The sequence below is a fragment of the Poecilia reticulata genome, chromosome 8 (genome assembly GCF_904066995.2).
Source record: "Poecilia reticulata chromosome 8, P_reticulata-male-v2, whole genome shotgun sequence".
Classification (NCBI taxonomy): Eukaryota; Metazoa; Chordata; class Actinopteri; order Cyprinodontiformes; family Poeciliidae; genus Poecilia; species Poecilia reticulata.
In genome coordinates this window covers 14,823,147-14,850,332 of record NC_088837.1, presented here as the reverse complement: position 1 = coordinate 14,850,332, position 27,186 = coordinate 14,823,147, and the positions used below count along the sequence as shown (strand labels likewise).

At 40.5% G+C, this 27,186-nt stretch overlaps 1 protein-coding gene across 1 annotated transcript; it reads right to left on the bottom strand.

Moving 5' to 3' along the window:
- Positions 1-64: 64 nt before the first annotated feature.
- On the bottom strand, positions 65-26,944 carry abca3b (ATP-binding cassette, sub-family A (ABC1), member 3b). Its single transcript, XM_081610031.1, has 31 exons — positions 26,641-26,944; positions 25,185-25,283; positions 23,428-23,674; positions 21,396-21,523; positions 19,167-19,332; positions 18,764-19,023; positions 18,555-18,671; positions 17,216-17,336; positions 15,607-15,780; positions 15,340-15,521; positions 13,501-13,647; positions 13,260-13,389; positions 13,020-13,174; positions 12,558-12,713; positions 12,255-12,465; positions 11,132-11,282; positions 10,595-10,693; positions 8,914-9,112; positions 8,525-8,831; positions 7,558-7,831; positions 7,259-7,463; positions 6,915-7,134; positions 6,130-6,288; positions 5,845-6,017; positions 5,384-5,518; positions 5,108-5,302; positions 4,829-5,016; positions 4,582-4,752; positions 2,853-3,049; positions 2,694-2,767; positions 65-1,842 (listed from the first exon to the last, which is right to left on the bottom strand). The coding sequence occupies exons 2-31, from the start codon at positions 25,236-25,238 to the stop codon at positions 1,711-1,713; spliced, it is 5,127 nt and encodes a 1,708-aa protein (XP_081466157.1). The 5' UTR covers positions 25,239-25,283; positions 26,641-26,944; the 3' UTR covers positions 65-1,710.
- Positions 26,945-27,186: the final 242 nt, after the last annotated feature.

Here is a 27,186-nt window from a genome sequence, read left to right as displayed (position 1 = left end):
AACATCGATCATGAATACTGGAACAGTTTCCAGTATTCTCAATAGAAAACCCATAATCACACTCTGAGGTTTGCTCCCATTTGCAAGGAGGGCATTATTTTATTGAAAAAGGACAAAGATACATACAGATTGGACAGGTTCAGTTCCATGGTACAGTACAATACACACTTACAATGATGCAAATTCCCTTTTTTTAAAATATGACACACCGTAATTTCAGCAGGAGTCGATCTTTAAGAATTTGCCGTGCGTACATTTCAAGTGTTCATGCTGCAATTCTTTCAAGTCATTCGCTTAATGGGAAAGAGTTGTGCAAAAAAAAAAAAAATACAAAAGAAAAAAGTCACAAGAGTGAAAATTAAGAGCTTAATAAAAAATAACTTATTATCTCGCTCGTGTCGGACGGCATGGGGGAAGCGTACATTCATCACACTGCTGACTTGATTCGCTCGAGTATGAGGAGATGAGCAGATAATATTATTTGTCCCTGTTTGTAACACAGAGATTACGGGAAACAGGGAGACTTGGTTTAGCTATAATATAAGTTGGAAATATTACTACTTGATAAATGTAGCTCTGTGTATTTTTAGATAATACACGGGGAATATAACAATGCTGACAAGATTTGATGTGGGGTGTAATATATCATGAATGGGAGAAGAAAGAGTTTGTAAAATACAGTGATAATTATTAACTCTCAGAGAAAAAGGTTTGGTTTGTTTAGAAGAAGTATTCCTTAACTGATTTTCTCATATTTTAAATTAGGTTTGTTGTTTTTTTAGGAGAGACGTTAGATAAGGAATAATAATTATAATTATAGCGCAAATCTACATTCAAATTAAGATTTTCACTGCGTCACTTGCATAAGTGCAATTTAATTACCTGTAACAGCGTGTGAGCTAAAGTGTAAAGGTTAACATTCCTGCTGCTGCACATTGCTGCAGAAACTGTGATTCCCATTAACTGAAAGAGGAGAGGTACCGACTATAATAAGAAATAATTAAATATAACCTAAGGATTATTCTTCTTTCTCTGCTGCTGAACTTCATGCTTTTACTCATTTAGATTTCATGCTTTACACTGAAAACAGTCTCGATTTGAGTACGAGTACCACAGACGTGTCACGTTATGTACATCTGGCAACATTAAGAGACTCTTCGGCGTCTGGAGTCCTTCTGTTCAGGACGACATGAAAAGAATTAGTTTGTTGGATAAGGCTCGAAGGTGCACAGCAGCTTCACAATCATCAGTGGTTCACTGTCCTGTGATGACAATCGGCACGAAATCATGGGAACAGAAGTCGTAAAAGTCATAAATAAGAAAAACAAAGTCTGTACAAATATTAAATGCACACAAACACACATACACACACATTAACCCCCTCACTACACAGTTCGTAGTGGTTCAGGGTCGCCATTGCGTTTGACTCAGTTAAAAAAGGTGCAGATCTAGGAGTTTGTCACTTGGTATAATCAGGACCCCACAAGCTACGACGAGAATCAGCGTTCCTAGCTTCACACAGCAACAACAAACAGTGTGACTGACCAATTAAAGTCTCATGAAGCAGAAGAGATGCTCAAGTTTCAGACTGGACTGTTGACTTTGTTAGTGTTGGTGTTCGAGTCAGAAATGGAGATGGGAGTCAAACAATGTTTTTGCTTCCACCAGGTTTTAGGTTGGACTGTGGACGGATTCCTGGCTCCTTCCAACCTACTTCCTGTCAGTTTGTGTGCAGTGTTGAAACTGAGCAAAGCTGAGGAATACTTGCTCCAGAGATATCTGGCTCACACAGTAGTCTTCAATGCGGTACTTCTCTTTGGCTGCCTCCAACGTGCCAAACACCTGAACGGAGGAGAAAGAAGGTGAGGAGGAGAGACAACAGAGATGAAGCATGTCTTAGTGAGGAGGTGATGTAATTTTAATCCCTTAAAAAGTGTATTTTAAATAATATAAATATTATTATATTTATATTATTATAAACTTTAAAAAAAATTTCTTATGCACATTTATTATATTTATTATGCTGACATATTATGTTATGTTATGTTATATTATGTTATGTTATGTTATGTTATATTATGTTATGTTATGTTATACATGCAATCTAAATGAGTAAAAGTGTATAGTTTGCGTTTATCCTGAAGCATATAAGCAGTGGTGCTGCGATGGCAACAAAACTGAAAAAAAAAAATTACAAAATTATGTATTTGCCACAAAAGACTTAATTTTAACAAGAAAATATAAGTCCAAAAATATTCAGAGAAAATAGTAGAATGTTTTAATTATATTGATTGCTTTCACATTTGAATATTCCTGTCTATTTCGAGGTTTTCATTTCACTGTTTCCAGGAATATTTTTTTCTGGGTTTTTTTGGCCACGTTTCTTTCATGTTATTTTCTAAAATGTAATGTTTTTGATCAGTCGGTTCTGTAAAGGTTCTTTGTCACGTGAATGTTTGGTTTTGTTCCTTTATTAGGAAAAAAGGAAGTAAGTTTTCACACCAAACATTTTGTAGAACTTAATTTAGTTTCTAGAATCATTATTTAACTCCCTTTGTTGAACTTGTAAGTTACTAGTTAGTTACTCCTTCTCCACTAGAGGGAGCTCTAACACAGCCCATTTATAGAGGCAGGTACTTCCTGTAACACACAGCTGAACCAGCAGTTGTTAGACATAAACATAGCGACTGTACCTGTGCCCAGGTTAGCGCTTTATCAGTCAGATGGTAGTGAACCATTCCCTGGTGCTCATCTTTGAGTTGACTTCCTGTTTGTGGGAGAAAGTCCAAAGTGAGATTTGGTTGCTCGCACAGTTTTGGTCTCAACTCCACCTTTATCCTGATGCCTCTGACCTGGGAAGGTGCTTTCGATGAAGTCTTTAAAAAGCTGCAGGTCGCCGTCCTCCAGGTCATCCTCCTTGTGGACTTTAGCCAGCAGTGTGTAGCCGCTGCCAAACTTGCTCTTCAGGTGTTGGGGACTCCCGAGGCACTTGAACTGACCGTTTACCATCACTGCCAGCCTGGTGCAGAGGGCCTCACACTCCTCCATGCTGAAGTGAGAACACATCCGTTTACGTTGAACAAAATGTGGACAATACATATTTTTATTATATATATTAGTATGTATTATTTTCTTAAAAGTAAAAATTAATCTATTCTTTCGTTTCTTTAGACCAGTGGTCCCCAAACTACGGCCCGCGGGCCGGATCCGGGCTGCCTCCACATTTGGTCCGGCCCCCTGAACAATACCAGAGTTCATTCAGATTTTTTTCATATATTGTATTTTCCGGACTATAAGCCGTTTATATGTGGATTTTTCTTCAACCACCAGGGGGCTCTTTAGCAGGAAGTGAATCACTGGAAGTCAAAATTGGAAATAAAAGAAGAAAGCGCCCATTAAAATGGAATTAGTTTTTTTAAAGGTTTTGTTGGCTCTAGTGGTCTTTATTTGAAGGTAGTTAGACAGGAAAGAGGGTTATGAGAGAGGAGGAGGACATGCGGCAAATGTCACCAGGCTGGGAATTGAACCTGCGACCACAGCCACGAGGACTAAGGCCTCAATACATGGGTCGTGCTAAGCTCCTGCACCACCACAGCACCCCCGAAATTAGGTTTTACTAGGGAATTGAAATTTGAGAATGTTGTTGATCAGTTAAATAGCATTGAGGGGAAAAAAAAATACTTTTCGTTTTTTTTTAATAATACTGGGATCATTATGAGAATTTGAGGTATAGATATTAGGATCCAGTAGATGGCAGTAATGCAACAATAATGGATGCAAGCTGCTGTTGAAATCTAAAGAAGAAGAAACAGCAGCAGCAGCAGAAGAAGAAGAAGCCGAAGAAAGCACCCATTTTCATTTAGCACATGCTAGTATCAGACACGAAGGATCAGCACTTTTACTGTTACAGTTACCGTTCGGAAACTACCGTAATCAGTTCAGTTAAATCTAAACTTGGCAACTTTTTCTTTTTCAACCGTAATAAATGTGATATTCAATTGACTTGTTATGACTAAAATGCTGGGTGTCCGCCCCCCTCTGCTGCTGCTGCATGGTGTGGAAAACTTATATGTGTATGTTTACTGGTTTAAAAAACAAACTTGGGGGTTGTGGCTTATAGTCCGGTGCGGCTAATAGTTCGGAAAATACGGACTATAATCCTTCCTGGATTTTTTCTCTGAAGAACCCAGAGAGGGTTATTTGGTTATTATTTATTTCATTAATAGTGTTATTATTTATTTCCTGACTTGTTCTGTGAAGAACCCAGAGAGGGTTATTTGATTGTGCTTTCTGGAAAACAATACATTTTTACATTTAGGCACTCCTGCAATCGTCACACTTTTTCTGTTACAAACTGACTCCGGCCCCCCAGCAGAGAAGGGAAAAGTTATGTGGCCCTCACAGAAAAAAGTTTGGGGACCCCTGCTTTAGACAAATTGTCCATAAACAGAGATACAACACTCCATTTGTTTAGTTCTGACTTTGTTTGTCTGACCCTCTCAAATTATAAATCCTATCTCTTTTAATAATTCTCTTTTGCTCATTTTTAGCAAACAAAATAAGAGTTAATAAAGAACTCACCTGTGGGAGGTGATTATTATGGCCTTCCCAGACTCCCGGGTGCGAGTGACGGCATCCCACAGCAGTCTCCGAGCGACGGGGTCCATCCCTGTGGAAGGCTCATCCAGGAAGATGACCGGAGGCCCACCAATCAGAGCCATACCTGCACTCAGCTTCCTCTTATTACCGCCGCTGCACGAGTTCAGACATCTCAGTTAACAGTGTGTGCACTAACTGCTTCATCTGTGCAGGACGGAGCTCCACTCACCTGTAGCTGCGGGTCAGTTTATCAGCATGAGGCTCCAGTAGCAGCGACCGCAGGACGTTCTCCACGCATCCAGCTACATACTTCTCTGGGATTCCTCTGAGTCTGGCGTACATGCTCAGCGTCTCTCTTCCTGTCATGTGATCCAGCACGGCATCAAACTGAGGACAGTAACCAATGCGCTGCTGCACCTGCGACAGTAACGAGATAAAACCTTTGTGTCAGATTTCAGCACCATCTAATCCGCCTTTCGCTGAAATGGCGTCCCTTTCTCTGACTCGCCTTCTTAATGTCCCTCAGGATGCTGTAGCCGTCTATGTAGGCGTCTCCGGACGTGACGCTCTCGTCGCCGGTCAGCATCTTAAACGTCGTGGTCTTTCCTGCTCCGTTGAAACCCAGGAGGCCGAAACACTCGCCCTTCCCCACAGCGAGAGACAGCCTGTCCACAGCCAGAAGGTTCTCCCCACTGCTGTAAACCTGCGCAGGACAGAGCGACGTGATTATTTTTACATCTCCACGCAGCACGCAAGTTTACACTGAGGCGACTGTGCAGCTCACCTTACTGAGCTCATGCAGTATGAGAGGGCTGCCGACCATGGACTCCACCACCGGCTGGCAGTCCAGGACCCGCTTCCTCTCCTCAGCCACATCCCGGTCCTCTGGAAGGAATGCCGCGTCGTCCAAGAGAGTCACCTGAGGCCCAAGAAAATATGTTAGATAAAAATATGACAGTATTTTTTTTTTCTACGTCAGAATAAATCTTAAATCACATTTAATACCAATACTACTTAGATAAGTAAAAACAAAACAACACACAATTCCATTAAAAAATGTACAACATATTTAATCTTAAATTAAAGGTGTTGAATAACTTTTCAGCTTAAGCTACTTTTTTCTTAACAAGACTGCGTAGTTCGAAAAAAGGAGCTCGAATTTCCACAAAGCACAAAATGCGGTTTGTGCAGTTTCTAAATCAAGTGGACGGTCAAGCTGAGGTATTTTTTTTTTGTTGCCTCCACCTGTTTGCGTTTTCTGCCCAGAGAGGTGAAGAGCCTGCAGATGGTGCGGACACACTGCAGCTCGATGACAAACAGCAGAGCGTTGAAGACGACGCCCTGCACCGAGAGGGACACCAGGAAGCGACCCACGCCAGGCTCTGACATGGAGAAGTAGTTTGGCTGGTATGTGATATCTGCAAAAAAAAAAAACATGGCAACACTCATTCATTCACAACATTCATGATTTTCACAAACTTTTTTTTTTTATTTTATTTTTTACTTCAGCTCTGTTGAAGTAGAACTTACTTAAGACTTTGCAAATGACTTCGCTGATTTCACTGGAGGTGCAAAACTTTATGAACTCATAGTTCTGGTAGAACTGGCTGAATGACATGCCCAGGCAGTAGTTGGGGAAGATCAGGAACACCTTATCCAATAAGTGCGACAGGTGCACCAGGTTCAACTCTGCGAGAAATAAGGAAGAATGACTGTAAACAGTAATGATGGACACTTTGTTGGTCTTTGCATGATCGTAATCACCGCTTTTAACTATTTACCCAAAGACAATCTCAAGGATTTTTCACAAACACCTTCCCGCATACAGTTGAAATCACACCTGCAGTTTCTTACCTTTCCACAACAAGAAGCTTCACACATCCCACTTTAACTAACCAAGCGCCAACTCTGTGTGAACATTAGCCCTCCATGCCTTCCCACACAATAATAAAGATTATTGTATTTGGTAACAGAAACAAGAAGAGGCAAGTTAATTTGTGCAGTTTTACTACAGGGTACTTATTTCCTGAAGTATTTATGCGTTTTAAACTGTTTATTTTGTCTTAATAAATCCACTAATTTCAGTTTATCTTTTTGGGAGTTTAAGGGATGCATCAACACAAAACAGGTGGAAAGAAAATGCTTTACAAAGTTCAGTAGTAGATTTTGTCAGTTAATGCTTGTTTAAGTTTACTTTATATTTAATGATAGTTCTTTTCACACACAAATGCAATCATTCAGGGTTCAGTCTAAATTTCTCAGTCAAAAACGGCCTGCTTTTTTTTTTTTTTTTACTTTTGTGTCCCATTTCTCACCTGGGATGGTCATGATGGTAACGGTCAGAAACGTGGCCGTGCCGGAGATCATGTTGAAGATAGTCAGGCGTGTGTAGGCGGTGGCAGCGGTGGAGAAGAAGAAGCTGAGCAGATACATCAGAGGCACGATGGCCCAGCCGTACAGGAGGAGAATCAGGAGGACGTCGATGAGGTGGTGGTCCGCCACAAAAGCCTCGACTCCAAACGCTTGGAACACAACCTGGAGCGAAACACGAAAGCACACAAAACTCTCTTCTTGTGGCAGCCAAAACAATCCAAACCACAGCCAGATAATTACTCTCAGAGTATCTCTTCTGTGAACTGAGGTTGGATTTCCCACTGACCAGCATGAGGAGGCACGGCAGCAGGAAGTTGACCAGGTCCCACAGCAGGGCAGAGAACCAGAAGTTGGACAGGTAGACGCCGCTGACCTGCTGGACGTGCTTCGACTTGATAGCGGACTCAGTTACGAGCAGCAGGGCGAACGTGCTAGACAGCGAGGCCATGCCGTACATCAGGTTGATGGCGATGGCAAACCCGGTCTTACTACTACAGAGGATGGAAATAACAAAAAGCAAATGTAATTCATGGTTTTTTCACGCTTCCGTTTCTTTAAATCGGGGACGTCCTGTCCTGTACTCACTCTGTGAGCTGGCTCCTCGCAGTCTCAGACAGGTTTCTGGGCATGGGGTAATTTCCTGTCAGGATTGACGCGTTGGGCCCAGCTAGGAGTTTGAACAGAGCATTGTCCACCATCATGAGGGCCGTGGCAGGTGTGTGGTAGCCCTGGTTGTTGAAGTAGGCTGTTGCTTCTGAATAGCGGCTGCTCCTGCCAAGGAAGGCAGCGCCCACCACGCAGCGCTCGTTGAAGACGCCGCCTTCTGCTTTCGCATTGGTCAGGACGTAATTAGTGAAATCTAAACAGTCAAAAAGACAGAAAGCATATTGTGATTTGATGTCTTCATGCAATTTGGTTTTAAATTGTTAAGTCCTATATAGGTTTAGCCAGTATTGAGTCATTTTAAGTACACCTCTGCTGCCCTTGGATCAACTGGATTTGTTGCAATTTTTATGCTTTAAAGTGTATTTAATGTATTACATTAGGATTTGTTGTGCAAGTCCAATATAAAGAGGTGAATATAAATTATACATGTTGTCTGAAGTTTTCAAAAATACATTTACATTGTTGTGGCAGCATCAAAGTCATTTCAAGTGTGAGAATGTCCCATTCAAAGTTCAGACATAAATCCAATTGAGAGTCAAGAATTAAACATGAATGTTTACGGGCTTTCTGTGAACATTAATCCAGTCTGGCTGACCTGGAGTGATTATGCGCTACTTTGTGATCAGTTATATAAAATGTAAAATTTAGTCGACTTGTCTGGTTGATGATCTCTGTTCTGACATTTTACACCAGCCTAACCATATTTGCAGCAATTTCTAAAGTTTTGAAGTCCACAAGTCTCTGTACTTCGTGTACCCTACATATTATGTACTGACTGTTGCTGCTTTGAGTCACATAGAGTCTTTGAGATTCTTGTGTGACACTTTTTGGTGGTTTGATCCACTTTTAAGAAAGATTTCCCCCCTTCAAAAGATCTTTGTCTCACCTGTGATGTTTCTGAGCTCGCCCAGTTGTTCCAGGAGTTGGGACGTATACATTTCTGCTAAAGAAGAAGAAAGCGAACCCGCGCCTGGCTGCAGGGCCACGGGGACCCTGGTGGGACCGTAGTGGCTGAGGGCCAGCCTCAGCATGGGGGCGTCCTGGTGGTTGGGGAGGGTGCGTGCCACCACTAAGGCCACAACAGTGAAGATCAAAGGGACCAAGAACTGAGCCACCATCACCTTCCAGTTCCTCCAGCTGTACAGCGCCCTCTTCAGAAACATGGCGTAAAACTGCTGCAGGTGGAGTCTGGCCTGTTGATGCAAACCCGGCAGAACTCAGACAGAGCCGTGGATGTTGTACGCTGAATGCAACACGAACCTTCTGCAGTCTTACCCCTGTGTTCAGTTTAATGTTTGACCCGTCGTCAGAGATGAGTGTGCCACTGTCTGTGAAGTCAGTGACATCTGTCAGGCCACTGATGCTGCTGGCGTCATCGGTGGTCCAGTCATGGGAGCGTCTCTCATGTTGGTACTGAAGGGCCGGCAGCTGGATCGCCTGAATGTCCAAGCTAGAATCCACCAGCTTTCCAACTCTGCAGACATAAATTGACCACAAATTTTTTTATTTTCTTTTTACCGCCAGGATATAAATTTTGTATTCACAAGAAAAAAAGAAAGAAAAAAACACAGTAGAAATTTTGTTTTCTTTAATATATGGATAAATAAATTGCTACTTTTAAGAGACCAGCACAGCGATGAGACGTCCTGCAAACAAATTTTTCGGACTTCGAACAGAATACCCAGTGAAAATGAGATTTTGACTTTAAAAAGTTAAACATTCTTGCTTTAACCATTTAAAGCAAGAATGCACTTCAAGAATGTGCTTGAAGCAAAAACAATGCAAATTTCACAATGCATTGCAAAAGTTTTGAGGGTTTTTCTCTCAAAAAAATCCCTTAAAACACAGAGTGCTGCACAATTTCTACGTGAGCGCATTCTTTACTGGCCCCTTACTGTTTGAATGCAAGGAATCCAGAGAAATATGCTTGCACTGCTTTTGAAGGCAGTCTGGTCAAGGAGCAGAACAATTAGCCAGTCCCACAGGAAGCTTGCAGCTAGAAACTGTCCATGTCGGATGTGACCAAGACACATCCACAGCACTTAGCAGTGAATAAATGCCACTGTCACCAGCACGATGGTCAGTCCAGCTGGAGACACTCACATCAATGTTTCACAGAAAAACTATGGAATGACAGATAATCAACATATTTTTGCTTTTAAAAGCAGGAACACACAAACCTTGTTCCCACTGTGCAAAGTTTTAATCTTTTCTGAGAACACTTCAGGCTTTCTAGCCTTGAAGTTAGAAATCAATAAACCCTTTCAGATCTTGTTTTGTCTCATTTGTTTGTTCAGATAGCCAGAAGTAGGGGGGATATTATTATTATCACATGCTGTAAAAACAGCATGTTCAGTTCAGTTTATAGCATTCTACTCACTGCCAAGTGACAACAAAGTGTAAACAAAAAGAACTTAGATGCATTTTTAAAACTAAATATGAAATCTTTTATTAAGGTTTTTCAAATAAAAGCTAGTCTCGGCACATATTTCATGTTTTCGGTATGAACAGATTCTCAGCAGGACTTGTAAATAATGAGGCTTTGGGAGCAGCGAAGTTATCATTAAGCATCCGGTACCAGCAGCACGCAGAGCCGAGTCCACAACAGAGGAAGCGACTGCACGTTAGTTGCCACAGATACAGTATCAAACCCATGAGGAAGCAGAAAGACGTGACAAATGAGCAGCAGGAACCGGAGTTATATGAACAAAGGAGGGAGGTGAACATCAGCTCCAGCTTAGTTTGAACCTGAAGACAAACATTGCTCCAACAAATAAAAGGTGTGGATGAGGATTTGGTACGTAACCGACCGACATAAAGACGAAATAAAGATAACAGGAATCCTCCCTGAGGGTTTTTGATGCTAAACAGAAATTATTATACAAGTTTTGCACAAAACGAATGGAAGAACGTAACCCCGTGAGGGATGAAAATAAGAAAGATCTTGTGTCCTAACCTGAGGAAAACTTCTTCCATGGTGGTTACTGAGGCTCCATAGCTGGCAATACCCAGTTCCTCTTTGTTCATTTCCAGCTCAGCAAACAGCAGCTCAAACCTGCGTGAACACACAAAAGAGATGTGCTACACTGGACATCACCTGCTGACTTTCAACTGCCAATGCAGGGGTCAAAGTGTAACAAAGTTGAAAAAGCGATGGCCTAAAACCACTCAAATTTCCACAATAAAGTTCTTATTAATATATTCTTCTACTGCTTGACTCAATGTACAAAAATGTATGTGAAAAGGAAACAAAAATAAAAAATGTAATGATGTTCAATTTAAATGTAATGAGAAACAAATCTGAGCTGACAGTGAACACACCAAATGACTCCAACTTTAATTGTGAAACAAAATGTACTCCTCATAAATCAGTTCAGAATAATTATGACTCAAGTCGCTGATTTGGGGTTTTGTGAATGTAATACCTGGAAGGCCGCCCACACTGTGATTACAAGAGCTTTAGCATGAGTGACCTGGGGGCAGCATAACTTACCTGCTGGTGCTTTCTTTAGGCAGGATGTAAGAGAGCTCGGCTCCGGCGCTGCTCTCCATCGTAGCATTGGGAACATACATGTGAACAAGGCGAGTGATCTCTGATACGTTACAAAGCGAATCTTTGACAATCACCATGTGGTAGCCAGCACCTGGCGAACAAACGCAAACATACATGTTACTTTTATAATAATTTTTCCTTTACTAAGCAATGAAAAATTGGAAATATTAAGATATTATATTGGCAAAGCCACTAGGTCACTAATCCAGATCCTTAAAAAAAGAAGTGTAAGGAGTGTAATGTACTTTTGTCAAAAAAAAGTACGTTTTGTAAAAAAAAAAAAGTAATTTAAACAACTTATACATATACATAACTTATACTGTATGTATAAGTTATTTAAATTACTTTTTTTTTAAATTTGTCTTTGCTTTGCATTTTGTTTCTGTTCATGATTGTCTTTTCCTTTTTTCCACATTCATATTTACCTCTCTTGTGGTTTTAGCGAGACGCTCAGGACGAGCGCAGCAGATGTCACAGTCAGACAGCGCTGGGGGATGGCAGGTGCCCTATCAGACAGATGGGGCACCTGCGGGGGCAGAGTGACTATACCAGATCGTGCATAAGGTAAAAAGCTTGAGGGGTCCGATTAACCCCGTCTCTTAAGACCACAGGAGGGTTAAGCAAAGCAGTTGAAGCCTTTACAACTGCTACCTAATCACTGTATTTTAGTTTCTCTAGCGGTCAGGGAAGGTGAAATTAAGTCTCAATGTATAAAGTGGACAGAAGAGAGAGACTGACGTTGTTTTTAATATACTGCTCAAAAAAATAAAGGGAACACTTAAACAACACAATATAACTCCAAGTAAATCAAACTTCTGTGAAATCAAACTGTCCACTTAGGAAGCAACACTGATTGACCCGACAAGGGTCCCCGTTGAAAATCAGTGTTGCTTCCTAAGTGGACAGTTTGATTTCACAGAAGTTTGATTTACTTGGAGTTATATTGTGTTGTTCAAGTGTTCCCTTTATTTTTTTGAGCAGTGTATAAAAAGAACAAAATGTACAGCCTGTAAAAATCTCTTCAGGCAAAGGCCTGCTGCAGCGCCCTCCACCTTTCACTTACCGTATTTGTTCTTCAGGAATAGTGGCGAGCCGCAGCACTGCAGCTCGCCTCCCGCCATGATGGCGATCCGGTCACCAAGCAGGTCGGCTTCGTCCATGAAGTGAGTGGTGAGCAGGATGGTGCGACCTCGTTTCTCTCCCTGGAGAAGGTCCCAGGTGGCCCGTCGTGCTGATGGATCCATCCCCGACGTGGGCTCATCCAGCATGACGACCTGGAGACAGGAGCAGAGGAGGTATTCGCTGACGGAGGGGGGGGACATGGAGTAAATGAAAGACAATGAAAAGCATTTGTGAAGTTCCTGACCTTGGAGTCTCCAATGAGGGCGATTCCGATGGAAAGCTTCCTCTTCATGCCTCCAGAGAGGGTCTTGGAGCGAGAATGTCGTTTGTCCTCTAGGTTCAAAATGCAGATGATACGATCCACCTCGTCTGAAATTTGCTCCTTGGGGAAACCTTTTAGCTGCATAAAATGAACATTTACACAATAAACAATAATCCATTTCTATTTACTAGCTTCACATTTTTTTATATTTAAGTCAACGGGCAACAAATAAGTTTTGACCTCCAGCCTAAGAGGCCATTTTTAGCTCTTTACACCTTAAACTTGCATCTAATTAGAGGCAGTTCTAATTAGATAGCAGTTCTTCAAAACAGTGGCACCATCGGATAAAGAGTTTCATGTTTACCTTTTGGTGTGAGGGGAAAAAAATCATAAGATCATTTTACAGTCATAAGTAACTTTGCATGCTGCTATATTGTTGAATACCTGTGCATAGAAGAGCAGATGCTCTCTCACTGTGAGGTTGTCAAACAAAACGTCGTGCTGAGGACAGAGACCCAGACTGCGTCGGATCAGAGCCATGTCCTGACAGATGTCGTAACCATTTATGTAGGCCCGGCCCCCGCTGGGAGGGAACAGACCTGCGATGCGAACAGAACCCAGTTAGGTGACTCGTTTGATGTGCGTGGTTGGTGTTTGCTTCCTGTCGTGTTTGCGACTGGTGACCTGTAAGCATGGACAGCGTGGTGGTCTTCCCAGCACCGTTGTGTCCCAGCACCACCGTGATCTGCCCCTCGAACATGTTCAGCGTCAGATCTCGCACCGCCTGCCGCGTCTTGTTGCCTACTTTGAACTCCTGGCAGAGGGAGATACCCAGAACCCAGTGCAGCCATTACCATAACGTGTGCACACCAGGCACCCAGAGCCTTTTATATACCCAACAGACAGTCGGTCTTTAGCCTCTTACCTTAGTGAGGTGTTTAATCTTTATTCCAGATACTACTCCAGCTGGCTCCTCCTCTATAAACTCTCCCTTCATAGCTTTTTCTGCGTCCTCCTCTTCCTCTTTCTCGTTCACTATAGCCATGCGAGGGCTGCTGCACCAGTATGAAGGCTGCGGTTCAGAAGATTCAAACAAAACACACAAGAACTGTGATCAATGCTTGTGAAAACATTACCTTTTCACTTACAAGTAATAGGGACGAGACAGAGGAAACAAAGGAGCACAGCTGAGCTGCAGGACTGATGTTTATGTGCACGAGAAGAGAAGGTTTCTTCCTAAGAAGCAGAGTAAAAGCTCATTTTTTTGTTCAGCATCCTCACACACACAATGGACGCTGACAGACGTGCGTCAGAGTCTAAACCACACCCTACTGGCAGTCTCCTGAATTCCTGACCAGCTAAGAAACGAATTACCAGGAGTTTATTTTTGTGTAAAGAAACGCCACTTTGGGATCACGCAAAGTTGTAAAGATAAGCTGTGTTTGTGTTGGCTGGTAAGGACTCTGTAGCTTCCTGTTATTCTAACCAGCTGAACCTGAAGATCTCATTCTGGCTGACATGCTCGAGCCTCCCATTTTCAACCTCTTCCAATCTCTCTGTATCCAAACCAGTGTCAAGGAAAGCAGATGTCTCTCTTGGGCTCTTACACAGCTCTACTTACTGGTGTGTCTGGAAGAAGAAAAATGCATTAAACAGACCAAAATTCTGTGTAAAGTCTTTATCAACTACACCTGTCAAGCGGTGCCTGACTCTAAAACGAAGAGAAAGGAAAACCTCCCCGTAGCGAGGCTGCAAACAGAGCCACGCACTCTTATCTTATGTGTTTCAATGTGTTTCATGGCTGCCCACTTTTTAACAGTAACATTGGCACCATATCAGTCGTAGACTTGTGAAGGTTTTTATATGTTAACAATTAATTTATCACTGATAACTATCATTAGTGCTGTGCAGTTCAGGGCTTCAACAGCACTGAAGCCACATCAAATAACAGCCTGTCCAAGCACATGCCTGCATGGGAGCTGTTGCAGTGCAGGGCCTTGAAGCTACAACTAGCATTAATAACGTAATATTGTCAGAAGGGAAATCCGTAAACTCTGCTGCTACTTCATGTTTGTTTTAGTGGGGGAAGTAACTATATCTATCAGCCACTGAAACATTATCCACATGCCTCTACCTCAGTCTTTTTTTTTTTTGTTGCTTCATTATATTTTTGTGCTATCTTAGTCTCAGCAGTGTGCATTTTGAACTTAGATGCTTTGTAACAATTTGATTTTGGAAGAGACCTTCAGTGTTGCTGCAAATGTGAAGAAGGGATGCACATTTTTTCATTATCTTAAATTTCTGCTACATTTAAAAAAAAAATGTTGATGTTATTGTCAGTTAGCTTGAGTCCCGGAGAGTTGAGTCTAAAAATTGGTGCATGTGATACTTTACTGGTGCAAACTACAATTAGAAAATATTTCCGCTCATCAACCTGTCTATTTTATATTCTTAAAACCCTTTGAATAATTCTGATTTACTCTTAAAGGTAACACTAGTAAACACACTGGTTCCTAAATTGGTTAAAGCACATGTAGTTTAGCGTATTTAAATAAAAGAGAATTGATTTGAGTCCAAGTTTACAAAAGTTGTGCTGAAGCTTTAGGGATTTTTTATCAACCATCAAGTTCACATTCTCAAGTCTTCTTTTTTTTAGTTTGAAACACCAATTAAAGCCATAATTGACAAAATACTAAAATATCAATTTGCACTCTTAAGCCCCATAAGTTTCTTTTGCATGTGGTGTTTTTGATGATCGGCGTACCAGTAAAAAGAAGTAAGATGGAAGAGGCACTCCGTACTCTCCGGGAAACACAGCCTCCATGTACCAGGCCACCAGGCCGTAAAGCACCGAGTCAAACAGCAGCAAGCACAGAACCTGGGCCATGGAGAAGTCGTCGTCCACCGTCACCGAGTCCAACAGGTTTGACCATTGGATTCCAGTACCTGAGGAGCAAAGAAGTGATAATAAATACATAAAATAACAAAGAAAACTGTAGCATTTCGGGGGGTTTAGTTCGAGGACACTCACCTTTGCCTTCAAACATTCCTATAAGCTGTGCTCCCATGGCCATGGCCACGTTGGAGATAAGGCAGGCCGACACTTTTTGAGCGTGGCTCAGTAAGTCATAGCGAGGCCACAGGAACAAATAAGGCAGGTAACTGAGGAAGTAGATGAAGCCGCCTGCTGCCGCCGCCACGTTGGCTAAAAACCATCAGAGAAAATGTTGAAAATCCATCGTAAAAATGGGAGCAATCTTGCAAAAGAAACATCACAGATATATTCCGCTGGCTGATAAAATTCAATAACATAAATGAAAGCAAATAGCTGACAGGCAGAGGATTTTGTGAGCTCTTCAAAAAGCCATTTCCTTGATTGGCAACGTGAATCTTCCCGGAGGTTCAGATAAAACATTAAAGGAGGAAAAATGGGGGAGGAAACGAAACTGACAGACTAAGAGCTGCTTCTGCTTCCAACTCCAATAAGCTCAACACGAACCCATCAAAGACCACTTGTGGCAGCCAATGTGACATTCTGAGCTCAGCTGGAACATCCATTGATCAAATGCCATTATCTCTTCCTAAAAAGTTCATCTGTGGGTGGGCAAGCCTAGACAGCTGCAAATAAAAAGGGAAGGGGGGGGGGAAGTCTTTGTTGGGGGAAAAAATGGCAAAAGAGCTCAGTGAAGGAGACATTTGGTTGAATTTGTTTCCCCATCTTCTACATTGTTGCTAAAGAGTAGCAACAGTTGCCATTATTTAAATGACTCAGCTTATCAACAATGCAAAGGTCAGGAAGGGTTGACTGAAGCGACAGCTGAAAACAAGAGTAAGAGAGGTAAAGTAGAACAAGATTACCAAGTGAACTTCCTTATGCAGATAAGAAAAATAAGTCACAGGTGAAAAACCGCAGTGAGGTCACATTTTGAAACAAAAAAAAAATCAATGCACCGATGTCAGTCTTCACAGAGTAAATAATTAATCTGGAGCTTTCCAAGACCTTTCTCCTGTAAACATTTCCAGGTGATGTACTCAAGATATTTTTCATGTAATGAATAACAACTTGTGTACGACTGTTGTAGCAAAACGGAGCAAAAATTAAAACTAATCTGAAACGGTTGCACTTTTTAGCTGCGTTGTCGGAAAAAAGTTAAACGAAATGGATTCTGGTTTGATGGATGGACTTTGGGTGAAAGAGCACAGAAAGCAGAACAACAGGGAAGTGAGAAAGGAGAGGTTTACGCAGCTTGCTTCATCTTTGAGGTTATCAATGAAATGCTGAGATTTAAAATGACCAGTACAGCCTCCCGCTATGCATGTTAGCTAAGATTTACTGTAAGCAGAACATTTGTGATCTGGAAAAAAAAAACAACCCTTAAGTTACCTTTAAAAATTAAAGGTAATTGAATCACTAAATTACATTTAACCATTAAAAGGTATATATGATTTGTGCATGTAAATATTGCACATATTTCTAAGTCATAGTTTGAACTAAGGGGGGAGAATCTGATAAACTGCAAACTGTTGTACAACTTGTACTTTTTGGAGAAAAAAAAAATCATTTGGTCACATGTGCAGCACAAAGAAAGCCAGTTAAAAGGAAACTTAATAACCCACTACAAACAGACAAAGCCACCCACCTCGTGAGAAGAAGGCACTGATCATGAAGCTGTAGTTGATGGTGGCCACAGTGAAGACCAGCAGGAAGACAAAGACCAGGGTGGGGTCACTGTAGTTCAGCACTGCACCGTTAGGACTCACCTAAATCAACAACACGGAGTGTCAAGGAGGTGTCCGGCCTAATGCATGATTTAAACAGTGATGAAAGGGATTTTCAAATAATACGAAAAAGAGGCAGAAAATTACAGGACAGAAAACCCAAGAAAAAATGTCACCGAGTGAAACTTTCTGCTCACAATCAACTGTAAAATTGCACATAAACACTACAGATGTTGCACCATCCCACAGAAGTGTGTGGAGGTGTCCATTTGCATGTTTTTTTGGTGCTTTCAAAATGCCAGTACTGTGAAGATATTGGCAGGCAAGGTTTTATTTATCTGGCTTACAGATCATGTTGCTTAATCTGACTTTTGTCTGTGATTGGCAGCCGCCTGTTTTCTATCAGATGATAAAATTCACTTTCAAACAAGCAACTGCAACTCAACCTGCCTTCAATAACAGCATTCAGTGGATGTAGTAAGATTTTAAAACAAAATCTATCAATCCCTGAATTTAGCAACTACACATTGCTAATTGCACAATTCTCAGCAACTGGGACTTTTTTTTTTTATCTCAGAAGTAAATAATTAAAGTTACAGCTTTATTTCTTTATTTTCATAAAACCAAAACTAAACTAATTTTGGTTCTGTTGGATAGACGTAACGAGATACAGATGCAGAATTTACTTCCAAGGCCTTGGCAGTTCAGTTAAACACTTTTTCTGGTGACTTTGTCAACACATTGGAAAACGTCGGGAATACCGTTCCCGTTCAGCTTCCCTAACACATATTTAATCTTTTGGGGAAAAAAAACGTATAAGAAACGTTATCTTAAACAACGTAAGTTTCCAACAGAATAAATATTCAAATCTTTGGCTAAAATGGTGATGGTTATGATAATAACTATGAAAATACCACGATTGTGCTAAAGAGCAAAACAAACAACAAATGTAGATTTTAATCACTTTATGAATAATCTGATTAAGATGGAGAAGTAAAAATATATTTGATTTTTTTTTTTTTTTGCATTTTGGTAAATCTGTCTTCTTTATTCCTTCTGTTTCTCCTGGAGATTAAATGTTTCTACATGATTCACTGAGAGCACAACCTTGGTAGTCATTTTGCTGAACCACCACCTAAAAGCACTGAGCTCTAAGTTACATTTACATTGTTTCATTGGATCCGTACACGTGTTAAGCAAACACAACGTCATGTTATTTTTACATCAGAACAAAGGGGATTGTTTTAGTCACAAACTCACCCGGACACAGAGGAGCAGAGTAACAAAAAACACTGAAATGGAGAGGAAGAGGAAGAACATCAGGAACCACGCGCTCCAGTGCAGCCAGTTACTGAGGCCCATCATCCTCATGTACTCCTGAAACGGACAAACAAGGCGGAGGTAATGTATATGTTTAACGGCTGAATTAATCATGTCAGCTACTTTCCCACAGAGGCGCGTAACAGTACCTTGAGCTTCCGTTCCTTCTCCTGCACCACAGCTCGCACTATGTTGAGGGACGTGTAAGTGAAGCTGAGCACTAAGAGAAGAGGCAGCTGGTTCTGAATGGCCAAGATGAAGACATCGTAGATAAAGCTGGGGTAAGGAAAGCGTGACAGAACCACCCTGGTCTGTTTCAGCAGACGGTTTGCTCCAGTACTGTTGTGGGAGCGCATGATGGCTTTGTCCACTGCGTGCTGGACTGCCAGAAAGCCCTCACGGTAATAACCTTGGTATAAAAAAAATAAATAAATAAATCATTGAAGAAATGATTCACTGAAATCTACAGAGGAGCAAATCTATCAAAATATCAAAATCTATGAGGATTTTAAGATAGTTAACTGCAATTCATGCACAAAAATTGGTTGTCACCTGGTGTCCCACCGTCCTTGTCATGCTGCTCCCTTGGCCCTGGCAGCTGGAAAAGGGGAAAGAGGCTGAGAGTATGCCAGTCCAGGTCGCTGTTTGGGCTCAGTTCAGACTTCTCCCTAGGTGGGGCGTTGCGTGGGGTGAAGGTGAAGCGCAGGTGGTAGCTCACCTGCAAGTCAAGAGAATGAAAATTAAATAAAAACAGCAAAATCACAATCAACAAAGCTTAATGCTTAGTCTCTCCGGTAGAGTCGAAAGCTCCTTTAAAGGTTTCGTTAACTGGACTATATGCTTGAAGGCGACACAATCTTCTGTTCGGACAGTTATACTAAAGAATCCAGGATGTGGTTATGTGTAAACCTCCAATGTGTTTTCAGGGAGATGACAAGTTTTGAGTTCCAGAAGTGAAAGGGTTTTGATGAGAAATGTGCATCTCAGTCACAGAGCAAAAGAAAAAGATCTTGTAAAGACGCTGGTACATAAATAAAAGTCCTGGATCGACATCACAGAAGAACAACCCAAATAGTCTAAAATGAACCACAGAACACCAGCTTAAAGTTGGTAAATGCACTCAGTAACTTTATGTTTTGTAATGTGATGAAACTAATCTGTGGCTAAGGGGAAATTTTTCCAAGCCTGAGAGCACCAGCTGTGTATGCTGTGTGGGTGTTTTGGAGCAGAATGGATTGGTGCACTTCCTAAAACCGATGACATCATGAGGAAAGATCATCATATTGTTACCTTCTTAAAATAATGGCCCAAGTTATTTATTGCCATAAGAAACACTTTTGGCAAAAAAGTGACTTAGGCCATTACTTTAGGAAGGTGATGAAATGGAAAAATTAAATAAACATCTCAAGAGATTATGTAGAAGATTAAAGCTTGGGTACCAGTGAGTCAATTACTCAGAGGATACTGCCAAATTAGCTACAAAATGGCTTAAGGATGACAAAGTCAATGTTTTGGAGTGGCATTCACAAAGACTAGATCTCAGTGCTGTATGAGATTAGTAGGCTTAGTTGAAAAGGACACAGTAACACTATTTCTGTCAGGAACAATGGGCCGTAATACCAGAAAACACTTGTGAGAAGATTGCAGAAAGAAATCCGAAACCTTTGACTCAAGTCATAAAGTTTAAAAACCCACTTTAACAAATACTATGGAAATCAATGTAAAATCCTGAATTTGAAGAAATTATTTTTAAACATCTGCAATATCTTTGATATTTTTCCTGGTACTTAGCAAAAAATAACTAGAAATAATTCTAGCAATTTTAACTGATGTAAAAAAATAAATAAATGTCTGATTCAATGTCAGTAAGAAAGAAAAATGGTTGTTTGCTTTTTCTTGTACAGTGTATTTAAAAATCTGGCTTCAACTGTAAATAAAGAGCGACTAATTTCAGTGAAAACAGAAAACTGTGACGTTTTAGTAATATGACAATAGATTTGTAGATAAATGTTTTATCTACAAATCTAAATATACCTGTGCATAGCTGCGAAACTGTCTGTGGTGGTCAGCCAGTTCAGTAACTTGAAGTTCATCGCATTTGACTATTTATATCTTATGAGAAATGTAACCACATATATTGGGTACTACACTGAAATATTATCCACTGGCAAGTTTTATGAGTTTTATCTAATTCTTCTTCAATGTATTACTTTGTCGCTTTGATTAATGAGCCTCTGAACGCAATACTTTGTAAACAAAAGGGGGGAAAAATGCTTGAAAGGAATGAATGCTTGAATGTGAAGAGTTTATTGTTTTACATTAGACTTTTATGCATTTGTTGCCACAGATTTTATGACTGTGACTGCAGGTGAACTGAAGTGAAAACAGTGAAGGTGTAAAATGTAATGAGACAGTAGTTATATTGGTGATTTAGTCTAGTCGAGGTACATTTCCTTTTACTGCGGTAAGCATCAGTGTTTCCTTTACAGCACAGAGCTCTGCTCTTCTAGTTTTTCTGGCTGCGCAAGAATAAATGTTATATCTCAACAGTCAAACTCTCCAGAGTCAACGAAATCAGACTGGATTCTTCCTTCTGTTCAAGCTGTCAACTCTGAACCAGTAAATCAACAACATTTTAAGGAAGTGGACCAAAGGGGCTAAACCAGCAAAGCTGGTTTTTCTCCTCACGTAGAGATGAGCTTCAAGATTGTTGCCCAGGTATTCAAATGCACACAACATGGCACACAACATGGGTGTGATATAGCGTGCGATGCCTTTTACCTGCAGGGGTAGCGGCTCGTCGTCATGAGTGAAGGGGTGCTCAAAGATGACAGCGGCCAATATCTGGTGCGACTGAGGGTCGGTTCGGACGTGCCTCTCGAACTGCTCCTCTGTCTCAAAGCCACGCACTGCGACCAAGACAAACACAGAAAGTGGTACTTCTCTCTCATGTTCGACTGTACCCATGTCGGCCTCTTGGTTTCTATGTTTCCCTCTCACGAGCAGGGAAACAGTCAAGATCTGGCTGCCATCCTGAATGCCGTGACTTCCCCAAACAGAGACATCAACAATAGATAATTATTTTTAGTTTTCCCCACAGTGTTTATTAAATAATTTCACCCCCCTCCGAACTTGTCATTTTCTATTCTTCTATCAAACAAATACAAAGATATTGTGAGTATTGTGCACAAACTGTAAGCGTCACATCGGTGCCAGGGTTAAATCTGGGTTAGCCTCATAAAACAAACATTGCGTAAAAGACTATCTGAGGGAATGGAAGGGAATGCAAGTAGCTGCCAAACCAAAAGTCTAAACAATAATCACACAGGTTGCTGGCAATTTCAGTACAGCTTGATGAGAGATTATCGTGCCTTATTTGCTAGTGGGCAAACATAAAAGAAGCAAATGTAACTCCATAATTAGAGAAGAAAATAAGAGTCATATTTTCAGTGTCTTGCAATAGCACTTTTACCCATTGACTTCTTTCACATTTTCTCTTGGAAGCCACAAATTTCAATAAACTTTAAAGAGTATTGTATGAGAGTAGAGCACATTTGTGAAGTGGAAAGAAAAGCATGCAATGCTATCAAATAGTTTTACCACTAAAAACCCGAGAGGCCTTTCTTAATGCATTCAATACGCACTCTTTGCAACAATTACCAATTCTCTACCAGCTGTGCGTATGCAGAGATTGAAATATTTTACAATTCTTTGCAAAGTGGCCCGAACTCAGTCGAACTGCATTTAGAATCAAGTCTTGCCACAGATTATCAGTAGAATTTAGTTCTGGACTTAAACTGGGCCATTCTAATACATGAATATGCGTTGATAAGCCAATCCACTGTAACTCTGCCAGTATTTTTATGGTTATCACCGCATGAGAAAGTGAACCCACACCTCAGCCTAAAGTCTTTTGGAACCTGCAACAGGTTATTTCTAGTACTGCCCTGTGTAATGCTGCGACTCTCTGCAGCTCCTCCAAAGTCAGCATGGACTTTGGCTGCTTCTCTGATTAATGTCCTCGTTGTCCAACCCCTATAAGATTCAGTGGTTTACTGAAATGATGTATCATACTATTTCCACTTTGAGACGATGGACTGAACAAAGCTCTGTGAGACGTTCAAAGTCTGAGTCTTCGGGACTCTACCGGCAAAAAACATTGGAAACCATGTATCCATTTCCCTGTATCTTTGTTACCAGCGTTTACAAAAACTAGATTACTTAGTATTTGTGCAGATCACCTGTAGCAATAGTTAAATATGAGCCTACTGTTAAAAACAACATTTTATTTTAGGCATGCTGTCCATGTGCCGTGCATGTGACTATAATAAATTGCAATCCAGTTAATTCCCCTCCAACTTCGCCTTTTTCGTCTGTTTAATTGATTCATTAATAGTCGAGCTGGGAAACTTGTGAAGACTAGTGCATTCACCCAGCTTTGCTTTACACAGCAGCCACTGCGTGTATGTCCATCTGTCTGTCAAAATGAATCCAAATGTGTCAGAATGTTTGCAGAGCTGTCAGGTGTCCTGAGTGTTTGTTTGGAGAACTAGTCAAGCAGAGAAGGTATGTACGCGTATGGAAAGACCAAAAAGACATAATGCTGGTGTCTTGAGGGAGCAGACAGACATGCTATCCCTGCTGCCTTTCGTTCCCTGTCTCCAGCTGATAAAGGAGTAGGGTGTGGCGTGTTTCCTCTCCTGAGTGCTGTTTCCAGAGGAACCAGCATTCCCAGCTCCGTCCTGATCCACAAACATTGAGAAGCCTGTGATATTTGGCCCCATGCCCGTTACCCTATCTGACGATTACCCACCTGAGTGCAGGGATAGGCTGGCTCGGACGTCCTCCGCCACCTGACGCACCACGCTGGAGTTACTGGGCACGTAGCCCAGCTGCAGGTCTCGTGGGATATGGCTGGGTAAAATGTTGACAGGAAAGCTCTCGTAGATGGTGGCATTTGGGTAATCCTGAAAAGGCACCTTCTGACGCAGCACAATGAGGATGCCAGAGAAAAGCAGCGGCAAGAGGATCTCCACCAGAGTTACCAGAATCTGACGTTTCTGGAGAGGAGAAATTGGAGAATTTTTTTCGATAGCAGTCAGCCAAGTTGAGACATAGATTAAAACAGAAATACGTGGAAATAAATAAAGTGTCTTGCTAACGTGTGCATGTCTTTCAGGTTCAGCAGGAAATCTAATGCACTTTAAAATAATTTTGACTTTTTGAAAATGCCGTAAAAATCCAGAATGCAACTGAACATCAAAATTCTACAGTTCCTTGGTTTGTTGTATAAAAAATCAAATAAAATACATTAAAGTCTGTTTTAGTGACATTTGGAAAAATTAAAACAAGAAACAAATACAAAAAAGTCAAATGTATTTTTATGGCACTTTCAAAAAGTCAAAATTATTTTAAAGTGCGTTAGATTTGTTTATCAGATTATTACTTTTATTCAGGAAAAAAAAAAGTTTGACCTCATTGACCAGTAGTTAAAGCATAATGTGAGTAGAACAGTTTCAGGACACTGGATGTTAATTTTCAAGGCCCAGTCTGTGTCATAACTGAAAATGACATCAGCATTAGATCATGTTTACGCAGAATCAATGAAAAATTGGACTTTACTTTGAAAGAAGGGAAGGGTGGATGATGTTAGAAGTCTCTTCTGAAACCAATTATTTCTCTAAGGCCAAAAAATTACATATATAATGTTTTTGCAGCTTTGATATTGAGTCATTATCTTAGTATGTAAACACAACATGGAATTCAGATAGACAAAAAAAAACTCCCAAACATTGAGGCTCGCATTCAGTAAAGGGGGGTAAAAACATCAGAGTCAAAACAGTTTAATTTCATCCTTTGGGGATAAAATGAGACAGAATAAAAAAATTAAAAAATAGGCCAAATTTTTTTCTAGTTTAAATTTAATCTAATTTGCTTTCTGATGGAAATTCTTCAGGAGTCACAATCTCACACAGACGTCTCCAGAGGGTTTAATATTTTGAAGCACGTATGATTCACAGCCAACAGGCCATTCCATTGCCCAATAATCTAACTTATTGTTGTCATTGTCTGATAATAATGTTCTGCAGCTACTATCAGTAATAGGCAAACAGAGCTGTGCCAGTATTCTCTGTGGGTGGGAAAAATTAAACATTGTTGAATAGTAGAATGACTTCCTATCATCTGTACACTGTCAGCCCTCGAATCTTATGATATGGTGTTCTGGGAAAACATCTGACTTGTTTAGTCTCATGATTTATTTCACAATACCTTTAAAAACTTAAATGACGGAAGACGAGACAGCTCATGAAAGCTATATAAGGAAGAAGAAAGCATGTGACATAATGCAGCATAATATGGATATTTACTTTAAGGTGGCTGGAACATATCTGAAATTGTTAATGCAAAATGTTAGTCACCTTATTTTATTTATGGTGTCCAAAAAGCCCATTACTTAAATACTGTTATACAAGCTGCTCCACTGTGAGCTCAATCACCTGCTGACGATACGCGGCCGTAAACCCTGACGGGACCTAATAAGGACAGAGAAGGGTTGAATGTCCTACTCACCTGCTGAAGATAATTTTTCCACACCAGCAGTCCAAATTGTCTAGCGATAGCCATAGCTGAACAGACACAAGGCACCAACCAGCCAGTTTTCTGTAGGGGCTGAAAAAAGAAGACATTAACATTTGGCAGGGGCTTTACCAGTTTTTTAAAGGTGCTAAACTATGCAATTTTTTTTAAATAACGAAATTATGCCTGTAAGGGACTCTGATCTCTCAGTTTCCATTTCAAAATAAATGCAGAAAACAAAACAAAAAAGAGAAGTGAAATTGAGCAATCGACAGTATCATAATTACCAAATTAGCTTAGTCATCTCAAATAGTTACAAAAGTGTTTCTTTGTTCAATTGCTAAAAAAAAAAAGCATAGAAAATCCCCGTCGTGTAGGGAAGCCAGCAAACGCATGGAAAAAAAATTTTCCCTGGTCAGATAAAAACCAATTATTTATTCTTGATCCTGTATCAAAATGATATGTGTGGCTTTGCCTACTGTGAAGCATGGTGATGGTTGAATGATACTATGGAGATCCTGGAATGAAACATGTGGTAGGCAGCAAAACACCTGAGATTGGTGTGGAGGTTCATTTTCTTCCTACTTTATAGTTACATGCTACTTTATGCTGGTCAACAATACAGTTAAAAAAAATTACACCGATGGAAGCTTTAGATTTTAAATGATTTTTATTGTGTTGATAATTATTTAGACATTCATCATAAGCTGTGAAAAAAATGTGGAAAAAAAAAGTTGTGATTGTAATGTGGGAAAAAAAACTATGACCAAAAGAAAGTATTATTTTCCACAATTTTGTATTTTTACAGTCAGTTTTTACCACATATGTCAATACATAAAAGAAAGACCTATGCAAATGTAACTATAGGAATCCATTTGTCAGGTATGGTAAAAAGAAAAAGAAGAAGAAAAAATAAGTGCTTGGTAAAAAATAACATCATTTTTCACAAATGGACCACTGTTAAACGCATTTTTGCCTTATTTGTGCCTATTCATAATCACGTAATTAAGTCTGAACGTGTAATAACGCTAACAATGGCAGCATTTGTCTGACTTTCGCACGATTCTACTATTATGATACTTCTGGGTTTATGTTACGTATTCGTTGCCTAATTCAGTTTAAAAGGTCATGTGCTATGTATCGAAAAGACAACGGTTTCTTTGTTTATCTGTTTTAGTAAACAATAATGCCATAAAAGACGTGGACCCTTTCCTGAAAAACAGAAACTGTCTTTCTCTTCTCTGATTGGCTAGAGACCGAATTCACGCTCCTCTTATTGGACAATACAGCTGCTTGTCAATTCCTAAGGGATCTCATGAATGCAAACGATGGAGCTAGGTAGAAACGTTGGACAATAACGAAATATTGACGTTTTATATTTACACTTATCTGCGGGCCTGTAGATGGAATCGACGTTTTAAAGTTTTAAGACGTAATTATGAAGAGTTACCTTTAAATCAAACAGTTTCGTAACATAAACGTTGGTCTTTCGCTCTTTATCTCTCTCCTCCAGTCGAGGTGAAAACAATTTCCTCCTTATTTTCTCACTCCGGTCCGTAAAACATCACAGCGAGCCTCACTGTCGATGTGCGGCTGCATCTGGAGGAGCTAAGCGCGTTGGCGGCGAAGCTCGGCCGGCTGTTTCCCTTCCAGTTTGCTGCCTGCCAGAGAGGCCGATGACATTGCACCAGCGGCTGGATAAAGTCTGTAAATTCATCCACAAAAAGCCAGCGACCGACAAACGTCAACACGGAACACGTGACCACAATTGGAGTGTCACGTGATTTCATCAGCAGCTGGGATTTTGGTTTTTTAAATATTTCAGTCCTGCATTAAATCATTGTAAAAACTAAATATATATATATATATATATATATATATATATAGGCCACTACAATAATAATATACGTTATTCTCATTTCCGTCATCACTAACAATGGCACTTTTATTTTCAGCCTTATCTCCTTTCTTTTGGCAAATTGTAAAATTCTTTTAA